Here is a 13,358-nt window from a genome sequence, read left to right as displayed (position 1 = left end):
TAACTCTATATAATCAATGTTTTTAAAGTTTCCCCAAACAAACACCAGGTGAATACATTTGTTGTTGAATTACCTTAATTTCAATAGCTAGATATGTAGGATTTAATGTTTTTTTTTTTTTTTTTTTTGAGGGGATGAGACAGGAAAATTTTTGAATGAAAGGAGACTATGGAAGGAGACTTTTTTTATGATTACTCCCTATATATTCCGACATTGGGTTAATTAGGATAGGGCGTGTAAATTTTGTCTTTGTTCCTAGTTGCATAATATCCTCTCCTCACCATAGACACTGTAGAGTCCTAATGTTCTTTCAACATTTTCTGACAAATCGGCCAGTGAATCTCCAGATTGCCAGGTATAATTAACCGCCTTATGTAGTAACAAATGGTCTATGATGGCCAAACTTTCTTGCCCATCACAGACCAAATATGTAAAATGGAAATAGAATGAAATTTACAATTCCAATTCAGATTTGTATGCTGATTAAAATGAAAATTAGCGATATCGATATTTTATTATAATCATATTGTAATTATATTATATCATAATTATAATACGAACTTATAAAAATCATTTCAAATATTCATTTTGTAACCAAAAATGACAGGGAAACTATTTATTAATTTAACAACACTAATTATGAATTCAGTTTCGTAATAGCAACACAAATACATTCAAATTGATTATATGGTGCTGTCCATATTTTCAATTTAGTGGAATCGAATAGTGTTTTGTTAATGGTTAATATACATGTATAGATTAATTACTACATGTTAATTTGAATTTAAATTTTGTTCAATAATTACATATATAAATATATTGCAACAGCAATTATAAAATCTCCATTTTATTTAAAAATTATTACAAAAGGCCAACTACACGCACACTGCCATTTGATTCAAAAGTACCCAAAATGTCGTTTACAGTAATTTTTTTTTTAGTTGAAAAAATTTTTATTTTATAATTCAGAGTAAGAAAACGTACATAAAAATGTTCAAAAATCACACCGGCAAACATATTAAAAAATAATAATAATCACAGTGATTCGTTGAGGTCACTTTAAGATGGCATCTTGAAGTGTAAGATTTCTGTAATCTCCGATATAACTTCAGCCTTCAATGGAGCCCGAGGTCGCCTTCTGTATTAAAAAAAAAGGAAGGGGGTGCAAAATAGAATAAACGATCATATTAGAAGATGAAAACAACTTAGAAAAGCTTTTTATCTCCTGAAATAGATGGATTTCTTTTAGACACTGTAGGAGGGGGCTGTTGAAGGAAGGATAAGCGGAGAATAGGAATGGAGGGAGAGGGGGGAGGAAACATTGACAAATGGGAAAGAAATATATTTTCTCTTAAATAAGAAATATATTTGTTAGTTCTCAAATGAATCGGATACCAGACCTCACAAATTATCTTTCGAATCCGATATCTCAAAGAAACACAAATTAAAAATAAAATTTCAATTAAAAATATAGCAGGCGAAATATGTTACTGAACTGATATTATTTTTTTAATGGAGCTTATGATTTAAACAAATATCAGTACAGTCTTTCAAAGGCGGGGGGGGGGATGGGACACACAGGATCATGGAATCAAATAACGTAACGAAGGAAACACCGATGTGGAGGTGATAAAAAAAACATGCAGTTTAAATAACAATGTGTAAAATTTGTGATATTCTGAAATATGAAAATACTAGACTTTTATTCATTTTTGACTTCATTTCTGGTGTTTTAACCTGGCTAATATAAAAGAAGCCATATTATGATATTACAAGTAGGGCGTACGATCGTTCCACTTACATTGTATTTCTCTCCCGTGTACGCGTGCGCGCGTGTGCGTGTGTGTGCGTGTGCGTGTAAATTGTTTTATTTCAAGAAATGCATAAGTCTAAACAGTTATAGATTAAGCCGACTTGGGCCCCCTGGCGGTAAAATTTAAGGGGCTCCTAAAAAAGTGTTTATATATGTTCTCTTTTAATATATTCCTTTGTAGCATATACATATATTGATACTTTTTTTTAGGAGCCCCGTAAATTCACCATAGCAAAAATTTAAACACATATAATAGGAAGAACCTAGGAATAGTCAAAAATTTTTTTGAATCATTTCTAGACTTGAGTTGACGCTCAAGGCTCCCTCCGAGCTCACGGCACCTAGGCGGCCAGCAGGTTCGATACCCGCTTTATTTACCTCTGAATCTGAAATAAGTTTCGCTGTAGAAATAGTAATACGTATGAGAGAATTATTAACCACGACGACAGTTGAGCATAGGCTGGTCTTTGATACCTCCAATGTACATGAAGCCACAAAAATTAAATTAAAATTAAAATTAGTATTCGTTAAAATTTAATTAGATATGCGGTTATGTTTAATAATCTGCAAAATTTTTAAATCTAAAATTTATAACACTAGGAAATAAAATTTAATTTATTTATATTTATTTAATATAATATAATTTTATTATATTATATTACACTCATCGCGGAGGACCCTGAAGACCGCTTTAATGAATCGTTAAGATTATTTCTTGAGGGGCGTGCCGATAGATATATGGTGATAACGTATTTATATGCAAATAAATGAGAATATTTTAAGCTCCAGAGATTATGAACAGTACGATACGATGCTTTTGATATGCTATATTATATATCGGAGGGCTCGATTTTCTTGAGTTTGGGATGAAAAATCCCAAATTTCCGGGAGAAAAACCCCGAATGCCCGTGCCAACCAAGTAATTTTATAAACTTCGTTTGTTTTTTTACTCCTTCTCCCAAGTAAGCAAAACAGTTAATTTTGCGCCTAAACGTAGTTCAAGTCTAAAGGTAGTGCAACAAGTTGTAAAGGTGGGTAAAGCGCTGATCACTATTCTTAGTATTTCCCATAATGTAAAACACATCTCACTAAGAGATGTATACTGTTATACATTATGGGTGGGGGGTCACTATCCAGACCGGTTTCAACCTTATGTATAGGTGAAGCAGGCTCTAAAAATAAGACGATCCCGAAAGATCGCCAAACTCAGCGTTGTTCCACTCAATGACAAGCTCACCCCGTCACCGAGAAGAACTTCTCAGCATTGGCTCTACCCAGTGGCAGACTTACTCCACCACCAAGCAGAGCCATCATCTCAGCGGTGGCCCCCACTCAGAGACAAGCAAAAACCTACCTCCAAGCGGAGCCTCTCAAAGCCATATCCGCCCCGCGCCGGTTTCCACCCTCATTGGGGTCTCATCAGTGAGTAGGTAGACCCTGAAAATACCAAGGTTTTTAGTAATACAGAGCCTTATCAACTTTACCTATACAAGTTAGCTACTCGCTGAGGAGACCTCAAAAAAGGTTGAAACCGATGTGGGTAGTGACCCTCTCCCCTCCCACACACCCATAATGTATAACAGTATACATCTCTTAGTGAGATGTGTTTTACATGATGGGAAATACTAAGAATAGTGATCAGAGCTTTACCACCTTCACAACGAGGTGCCCTGGTGTTGCACTACCTTTAGACTTGAACTACGTTCAGGCGCAAACTTAACTGTGTTGCTTACTTGGAGAAGGAGTAAAAAAAAAAAAAAACAAGTTTATAAAATTACTTGGTATCCTTAATATATATTATCCCCCAAGGTAAAAAAACTTTTCACATATGCGAATTAGTGTTAAAATAAGCATGATGATTTTATTTGAAAGTGGTAATCTGTTGTGCACAAAATAAGAATAGAGAATAGCGGCACTTCACAATGCTAAAAACAAAACAAAACAAAAAAAGCAAATGATACTTTTCAAGCATAAACATTTTTTTTTCTCGTGAATGCCAATTAGAGGAGTCTGCATAATATACTAGTTAGTAAATATTCATATTAGGAGCAGAGGAAAATAAAGGAAAATAATGATTTAATAGCATTTTACAATAAAAAAAGCATAAAATAAGTAAATAAATAATAAAACATAGAATACTGTAAGAAAAATAAAATACTTGTAATATTAAGCAAAAACTTAGCATGAGTTGCAGTTTTAATTTCGTTATTCTTTACTGTTGTTTGAAAATGGACTAATTTGTACAATTTATTAGCCCAGTGGCTCTTAACCATTTGTCTTGCATACATTTTTAAGTATTATCAAAATCATTTGTAGTAAATAATAATGCAAATATAACTGAAATGTTGAAAACCGAAATTCTGTTAAAATTAAAATAAAACAAACCCTTTTTTTTTTTTTTTTTTAGAAATCGATTGGCATTGGTCTTCACTTTCATCACCAGCAGATTTATTTATTTTCTCCCACCGATGAAATGTAAAATGGAGTACGTTAGTACCTCGGACGAGTTAAGGAATTTTTTTGACTTTTTAAAAATTAATTTTGTATATTTTTTTATATTTGTATTTATTTGTACTGCAATTATTAACCATAGCCATAAAACGCCAATACTTAAAAAGGGTGGAGGGGAAAAAGAAAAATCCGTACGATATGGGAGGAAACAGATTTCGGCCCAAACTACTTTGTGTTCACCCCCCCCCTCCAAAAAATAAAAAATAAAAACCTCCAGACCCTTTTGGTTAAGAACCACTGTATATTAGCTAATACAACACACATATATATACAGTTAAATAACACTTGATTTAAAAATAAGCATGCTATATCTTATAATATTTAGCAAAAACAGTAAAAAGGGAAGAAAAGAAAATAGGAACATCCTCAAATATATTGTACCCTGTGATTAACGTAATATACATTAAACAATTCAGTTCTTAATTGTGAACAACTTAAATTTCGGTTCCGTCAACCAGTTTTGTTTAATACTCAACATTTCCCCAAATATAAGAACAGTGTAGGGTTCGACAAATTTGTTTGAAATTGAAATTATCACAGAAACTGGGAATATTTATTGAAGAATAAATATCGCAAACCTTTCATAAAAATAAAATAAATGTTTACGAAGTTGAATAATAAAGAAACTGGACCTTCTTATAATATCACAAATTTATTTTAATACGTTCTTCCCACAAGTATCATGAACGCTAACGAATAAGAGTTCGAATAAATTCATGAATCATACAAAAAAAATTCATGAAATTTATGAATTGTACAAACTTTTGTATAACTTTTTGTATAATTAAAAAAAAAAAATTAAAAAAAACGAAACTTACCTAAAACTAATTTCAGTCAATGTTGTGCCTGGGAATAAAGCTTTTTTTTTCTGGAAGTGGAAGTGGACTGGATTCAGGAATAGATTGGGGAAGGGGGGATGAAATTCGAGAACGTTTCTTTTGGTATAGGAATGCGAGTAGGATAGAAATGCATGCTTTTGAATAAGGATTCATACAGAATACCATGCCTCATATAAATAGAGCACATATTTAGAAGGCCATTAAAGATTCAGAATTTAAAATGATGTGTGTGTGTGTGTGTGTGTGTGTGTGTGTGTGTGTGTGTGTGTGTGTGTGTGTGTGTGTGTGTGTGTGTGTGTGTGTGTGTGTGTGTGTGTGTGTGTGTGTGTGTGTGTGTGTGTGTGTGTGTGTTACCTTTATGTACTACCATGTGTGATAAGAGAATAATCTTATGTACACAGTTTCTACTCTGCTAAAGCAAGGCGATATTGAAGTCATGAGGAGGAATATTTGCTGAAACATCCATTTATTGCATCTCATGTTCATTATTCGGCTTTCGCTGATATATAACAAAAAACAAGAAATTATACAAGCACGATTCATTTCATTTTCGCATATCATGGTTTGAGCTGGGAAAAAAAGTGGGTACTTTTGATCAGGCAGTGCGTGTTGGGCAAAAAGGAAAGGGGAAAGTCGAGGGATCAAACACTTACCGTCTCACACATCTCGCTGGAGTATGACTCGGAGGACTGCATACTAGACTTCGAAATTTTTATTGAGGAAGTGTCGTCTGATTCGCTTTTCACGGACATTGCTGCATGAGACGCTCTCATCAACTGCTCGGTTTTGTTTTCTTCCTGCTTATAAGCGGATTCCATTTTGGATTTTTCCATTGAGAAACTTTTCTCGTCTTCCTGAACGGACATCGATGATTGGGAAGATCGAATAACGGAATCACTGGTGTCATCGTCAAGGGAGGAACGAAGAGAGCTACGGATGGTGGAGGAAAGATCGTTGCCACCAATTGAGGTAAGAGCGGTCGTCTTGCGTAAGGAATCCGCTTCTTCATCCAGAGATCCTACGTGACGAGTAGAAGCCAAAGAAGATAATCTCTCCGAAGTGTCAGACGATACAACACTTGAGGAGGAAATCCGCGATGATGTCACACTAGATGACACACTACGACTATACGATTCCTCACTTAATCCTGAAAGGATAGAACAAAAAATAAACTTTTTTTTACAAAAATCTCTGCTAAGCATGCAAAGCCAGAAACAATCATTCAAAATCAATTATCGTATACTTTTTGGCTTATGCTAAACTGCTTTCTTTTACATAATAAAAAGTTGGCTGTTGTTAAATCGTTTTCTTATATATAAAACATAAATAACTCCTTCAAGGTCTTTTCATTCCCCAAGTTGTAGGGCCGGTATTAAGCCAATTGGACTGATTGAGCTGAATCGGACCCCGATGGAATAAATTTTAAATTTAGTAAGATTTTGGGAGATTTTGCAGAAAAAAAGCAAGAGAAATTTCTTTATAATTAGTGTATTTTTGTAAAAATATAATCAGTTAATCAATAAATATACTATTTAATTTCAATATTGTTTAATAGCACATATTCTGACACCTAATCATCTTAAATTAGGGGCCATATTTGCCACAGTCGGACTGAGCAGCAGCCGCTCTTTTGCTCCTAACTTTTAGGAAATAGACAACCGGGTCTTCGATTCTCACTATTGCCGAGGTTTGGTGTATTGCCATAAACTTGACAATGATGAGCCGATATTCCTAAAACTAACTAGTATTTTAAATTTAGTTAAAGAATCATCACGTGGCTTACCTTTCGTCAGCTTAACTGAATGGGAAGACATGGCGACAGCTGCTTTGTCTTCCAGAGACCTTGTATTTCCTGTTTAGTAAAACATTATATTTTAGTGCAAAATAACTTAATAGATTTACTAAAAAGCAATAACAAATATATCTATATTATTTAAATTTATTCCTTGATTATTTCATTTATAATTTGATAGCATTTAATAAAAATCAAAGAAATATATTAATAATCAAAATTGTTAATCTGTGTACAACACATTGATAGATCTCAGCGATTTTGAGGCAGTGACAAGCGCCAGAATAATATTAAGTGTACTGATTATTTATGATTAATAATATTAATATAATTAGCTATAATACATATCAGAGTATCTGTTATTATTATGAAAAGTACTTTGGTTGGATGAAATTATTATTATTATTATTATTATTATTATTATTATTATTATTATTATTATTATTATTATTATTATTATTATTATATAAACAACAACACAAACAGTGAAGGCTAAATCCCACTCTCTTCATAAAAGCTAACCCAAGCTTCGAAGTAGGTGGGATTAACTTGCCTCACTCATCTACGAGTAATCCTTATAAGCAAATGCAGAAATTTGTATGTATAATCATTCTTTCTCAAACTTACAAAAAAATAAAATAAAATAAAATAAAATAATAATAATAAAATAAAAAAAATAAATAAAATAATAATAATAAAATAAAAATAAAAAAATAATAAAATGTTAAAAAAGTTAATTAATAATTAAAAAAACATCTGTAATAATCATCATTATGAATATTATAATAATATATGTTGTAAACAGTTATTTTTATTATTATTATTTAAAAAAACTTTATGTACGAGAAAGTATTTGTTATGTATAATTGTGTTCATATAATGTATGTAATTTATCTGAGAAATAATAATAATAATAATAATAATAATAATAATAATAATAATAATAATAATAATAATAATAAATTATTATCGGCTTTCCAGTAGGACACATAGGTACAAATATCTGAGTTGGGCAACTGCATGAAGGCAGAGAATTTCCCAAATTCTTATTATACTTTAAGAGTATATGTAATATTGCTACCGAATTTCTATGTTTTCACTGAACTTCAGTTTTATAGCATAAGGAAATGATCGGAGACCATACATTTGTTATATATGCTATTTTTGTTTACATTTTTGTTATTTATTTTGCCACTATTTTGTCATTTATTTTTCCATCAGATCACGTTAATGGCATAAAAGAAATTAAAATTGAGAAGACAAATCAAATTGTATCAGAAATATTTAATGCGAAATTTCGTTAAATTCCATGAGGCCAGAGCAGAATTATTTATTGCCACTTAGAATATTTTTTATCAATTTACAAATTGTCAGTAAACATGATTTTAGGTTATACAGCACATATTCTTTAGTTGCAGGAAGAAAAAACGAAATTTTAGGGAGGGAAAAATTCTGCTTGCTTGGGTTCGCGACCAAGCTTTCTTCTTCCAGAAGAGCAGTATTCTTCTGGCACTTTAGTGCAAAGACCGTCTTCACAGAGCGTTTTATTGTCAATTAACAATTATATGCAGATTATAAATATTACTCACACGAACGTCGTTACAATCACTTTTGTACACTCTTATTTTATAATAATATTGCCACTGAGTTCAGTAAAATTATGATTTCGATTTGAGAAAAAAGAAAAAAAAATTGAAATATCAGTTAATGATTTTCAGTGATTTAATTCATCAACATAATGTATTAATATTAATTACTTGCTAAATATAAGTTAGTAATTTTTTACTTTCAACCATGCTTATCGTCTGCCATTTCTTAAAATCATGTTAGCAAACAGTTGAAAAGTACATATTAAATAATTGGGGTTTAGATTAACGCTACACGAGTGCCACCTTGCGTTTGGATTTCATGTATTATCATTGTTATTGCTGTATTTTATCCATGTGAATGCACCCCCCCACACACACACAAACAAATACAATCTAGAATTTGGTGTGACTTAACCAAACGTGATATTAAAGGGAATATAGCACACTGTTATTTTTACAAAATTGAATAATATAATTAACTGACGAATATTTTCAGACTCAAAAGCACCTGCCGTACTCAACCAATGTCGCTAATTGTAAGTAGTCTAACCTTTTCTTATATTTTATATTTTCCTTTTATGTTTTCAATGAAAATACAATTTTAACAAATTCCTAATTCAAAGAGGACAATATTTCTCCACTATTTTCAGCTCGAATGGTTCTTGATATTAAAAACGGAGCCACATTAAAGTATTAATTTTTGGTGAATTTCTCTCCGATTTGCTCAACGACACAAAATATTAAATTATTATTATTATTAAACCTCCGTCATGTAGTCATAAGACTCATCGCGGAAGGTCCCACTGTTACACACACAGATTATCATACAGCGCCTTAAATATGTTAAACCTGCTCCTCACTCCCTTGCTCACACTCTCCTTATACAGCTTCTGGGGATGACCTCTTCTCTTTCTGTCTTCACCCATTCTGTGTGATCTCGATCGAGGGGGGAATATGATCTGTCTCGATCACATCCCCTCTCCTCTTCCTACCCACCAATTTCTGCAAATTGCATTTTTTTCAATCTGCCTTCATACTCAACATTCGAGAGACCAGAAACCACTTTAGTCAATCGTCTCTGGATCTTTTCGAATCTTCATCTTTTTGAAAACTAGGTGACCAAATCTGTACATAGTGATCCGTATGTGGCCTGACCAAGCCTTATACGAGGCTCTTACAAGGAACCATAACATCCTTACTTCTACAAGTCAGTGCCCTCTGCATCATTCACATTATCCGCTGTGCTGTCTCATTTTAGCAATATGTCCCCGACATTTTAGGTCCTCGTCCACAATAGCTCCCAGATCTCCCATCTTCTCTACCTCTTCTAAATATTTCCACCGATTATGTACTCCACATCCCATCTCTGCTTCCTAAATCTCAAATTCCCTAGGATTTTTAAACTCCATTAGCTAACTGCTGCTCATACTGCGCTTTTACTACCCTTATCAAGCGAGTCACCTTCCTCGCCTGCTCTTTATACTTCTCACGCAACTGGTTGTTATAACAACTTATCTAATGCTTCTTCCAGATTGCATACCTTACCTCTTGATTGATCCATTTCACTCCTGCTCTATTTACCCTCTTGACCTTTGAAATACATTTTGTTCTTGAGTAGGGTCCAAATAGTTTTTGAGTAGGGTCAAAGAAGCACTAATATCCTCTCCATCCAGTTCTTCTTTCGAAGTTATTGTTGTGGGCTATTCTTGAGATTTTCATAATTACCAGCCTTATATATCTCTTTCTAACAGGCGTCCTCAAATGACTGGCCACCCTAAGCGATCACCTCATCGTCAATTTCAGCAACTGGTGGAAGACTTCACACCCCATTTATAATAACATCATATGATGAGATGATCAAATCCAATACCCTTGATCATCGTGTACCTTCTGTTACGTACTGCCCAAGGTAATTGTCTTTCAAAAACTCCAGAAATTCATTTTATTTTCCCCCAAATGCAGTCTCTTGATTCTAAAAGTCCCCCATGGTGATTATCGTTTCTTGGTAACGAGGCTAATTTGCCTATACATTTCCTTCTCATTACCTTCTATATTACCAAGTCTATAGCAACACCCAACTAAATATTTTATCCTGTTCACCTCCACCTCAAACCACACTGCCTCAAAACCGCAGCCACTATTTGCATCTTGCAAATCCACCTTAGATGGGCACAACTCATCTGCTACCATCAGCAGTACTCCTCCTTCCTTTCTTCCCTATCTGTCTTCAAGAAAAACTTCATATTCGTTCATTTCTATTCCTGTTGGGATACCATCATGATCTAACCATGTGCCGCTTTATACCAACAATTATGGGGCGAATAAACTCAATCAATGCAACAATTTTGTTCATCTTATTTCGAATACTTCTGGCATTAGTAAACAAACATTGAAATCATTTCTGATTCTACAAACTTCTCACGAACATCACTTCTCCAATATGACTCTTTAATACATTCCCCAGTCCCTTCTCCTATATTACCACCAATTCTACAAGTTTCCTCACACCTAAACTCTCTCTCCTCCCATCCCAGAATATCATCATTTTTTGCCCACTCACACATTCACCTCTGAATCCAACATTCACATGTTTCATATAGTTTGATAATATGGCGTTAAGTTTCTTCATATATTAAGTAAATCTCAATTTATCGTGAATTTTCAGATGTGGCTTACACAAAGCTATAACTACATATCAAAACAGCCTTCCTATTTTGAGTTTTGTTAATATTAGGTACTATTGCATAATGCAAACGCTGCTGTTTAAATTATAAATAGCCTATAATTATAATTATAAAAGTATACTATAACTATTAATTATAAAATGAATATTATATGATAAGTATAAATTATATATGAGTCTCCGTAGCTCAGTCGGTATAGACGAAGTCCTTTGGTCGGAAAGACCTGGGAAAAACACTGGTCACTTTCGACTAAAGGTGAGTTAGCCAGTCTCATACGGAGTGGAGGGTTTTTCTCCCGGAAACTCGTATTTTTCATCCATGTATTTTCACGCGTTATGTCTGTAGGTGTGTGTTGAATACTTCTACAGACATAACGTCATGCTCTGCGATAAGTCGGTTGGGATCGCGCGCGTAAAGCCGCATCATGTAAAAGGCCGACCCCAAATAGATGTGATAACGCACGAGAAGAAGACGCAGTATAAATTATATATATTAGCCTTCCTCTTGCCTGTACAACTGTAGCATATTTTTCTTCTTTTCGAAATCAAATCCATTTTCGAAAAATTAATTAGCGTCATGTACGATTACTTATATCCATTTCTAATTCAACCTAGATTCTTTTCGAAGAGCTAACACATTCGAGAGTTGCTGAGATTAACACCGAAACGCTGACTTCAGAAGACGAGTCCTGCATCTTTTCAAAGGGATTCATCAGCCGGCTTTTCCAATTTAATGGTGATAAACGTTTACTGCCTGGTGGGAAAGCTTCCATAGTCCCTTCGGTAACAACAATGTCGTTTGGCTGGAAAGAAACCTGGGTTCGAATCCTCTAGAATCTTCATAAGGTTTTCTGCATTGCAGACGGAATTTGAAAAAAAAAAAAAAAAAACTTTATAAAGTTATTTTCGTCTGAAGGTATTAGTTAGTCTCCTATATTGAGATGACAGGATATTTCCTCCAGGAAACTGAGACTTTTTATCTTACAAAACAGGCTAAGAGAACACGAGTGCCTGAGACCAGCCAAGGATCGGGCTTACAGAATGTTCCTCGCATCGTGCAGGATTCACACTCAAGAAGACTGTTAGTTAAAGTCATATTCAGAGTTTCACCCCTCAAAATTTGGGGCGAAACCTGGAGGTTCTCTTGGAAAGCTTCGAGTAGCAGGTTTCACAGTTTCGTATACCAAGAAGTTTTTTCATTAACAGTTTGTTCATTTTTTTTATGACTCACACCCACGAAAAGTTGTAAATGAATAATACATTTAGTTCAGTGGGTAGTCTAAGTAGGAGACAATCCGAAAATCTTGCTAGATCTGGAAACCAAACATGATACTTTTTGAATAAACGGGATAGTCTCACACCGGGCAGTGAAATTCATCTACCAACTAAACTGTAATTTTTAAATTTAATTTTACAGGGTGTAAGCTGTATTGAAATTTAAATACAGATTCAGAAGGGGAAAAAATTTACTTTTTTCTATAAAATATTTTATTCTTAATACGTGCTACTTATTTTAAAAGAATATTTCAGTATTTTTTTTCTAGAAGTCCTGATATATTATTCCTGTACTTTTAATGAAATCACACTCTTTTATTTTCAGTAAGAAACAGAATAATTCAATCACAAATATATTTATTTAATCATGCACTACTGCAAGACAACTTACGTGAAGTTCAGCACGCACTTGAAAGATAGAGATAGAAAGAGAGAAAGAGGGGAAAACTCCAAATGGCCCTCTTCGCTCCACAAACGAGCACAACTCACTACTTTCCACTCACGAGCGACATTCATATAATCCCTCTGCGCAAGCCGAACACGTTACTATGGAATGATGCCACAGCGGATGACAAACTTGCCGTTTTTAGCGCCACGTTTCCAAGAATGGGGTATTAGGAGCATCCACGTGATGTGCGGTAAAAGTACGTATAGTAAAAAAAAAAAAAAAAAAAACCGTTTGGCATGATTTCGTTGGTTTGCCAACAGGTAATATTGATTACAACTGATTAATGTTTGAATAGCACAAATTTTAACTAATGGATAAATGATATAATCACGTAATCACAAGAAAGATATTTATTTAACCAAATATTTCGGTCTGGAAATAGCAGACCATCGTCGGTGGTATTACAAG

At 33.7% G+C, this 13,358-nt stretch overlaps 1 protein-coding gene across 1 annotated transcript; it reads right to left on the bottom strand.

Moving 5' to 3' along the window:
* Positions 1-831: 831 nt before the first annotated feature.
* LOC150109563 (uncharacterized) lies at positions 832-13,047 on the bottom strand. The gene is made up of 4 exons (XM_090409033.1): positions 12,894-13,047; positions 6,947-7,015; positions 5,817-6,310; positions 832-1,138 (listed from the first exon to the last, which is right to left on the bottom strand). Exons 2-4 carry the CDS (start codon positions 6,975-6,977, stop codon positions 1,109-1,111), a joined length of 555 nt encoding a protein of 184 aa, XP_090265159.1. The 5' UTR covers positions 6,978-7,015; positions 12,894-13,047; the 3' UTR covers positions 832-1,108.
* Positions 13,048-13,358: the final 311 nt, after the last annotated feature.

The sequence above is a fragment of the Typopeltis vanoorti genome, chromosome 2 (assembly GCF_054136105.1).
Source record: "Typopeltis vanoorti isolate ZY-2024b chromosome 2, IOZ_Tvanoo_1.0, whole genome shotgun sequence".
Lineage (NCBI taxonomy): Eukaryota > Metazoa > Arthropoda > Arachnida > Uropygi > Thelyphonidae > Typopeltis > Typopeltis vanoorti.
Note: the sequence above shows the minus strand (reverse complement) of the source record. Positions and strands in the feature narration are given on the sequence as shown.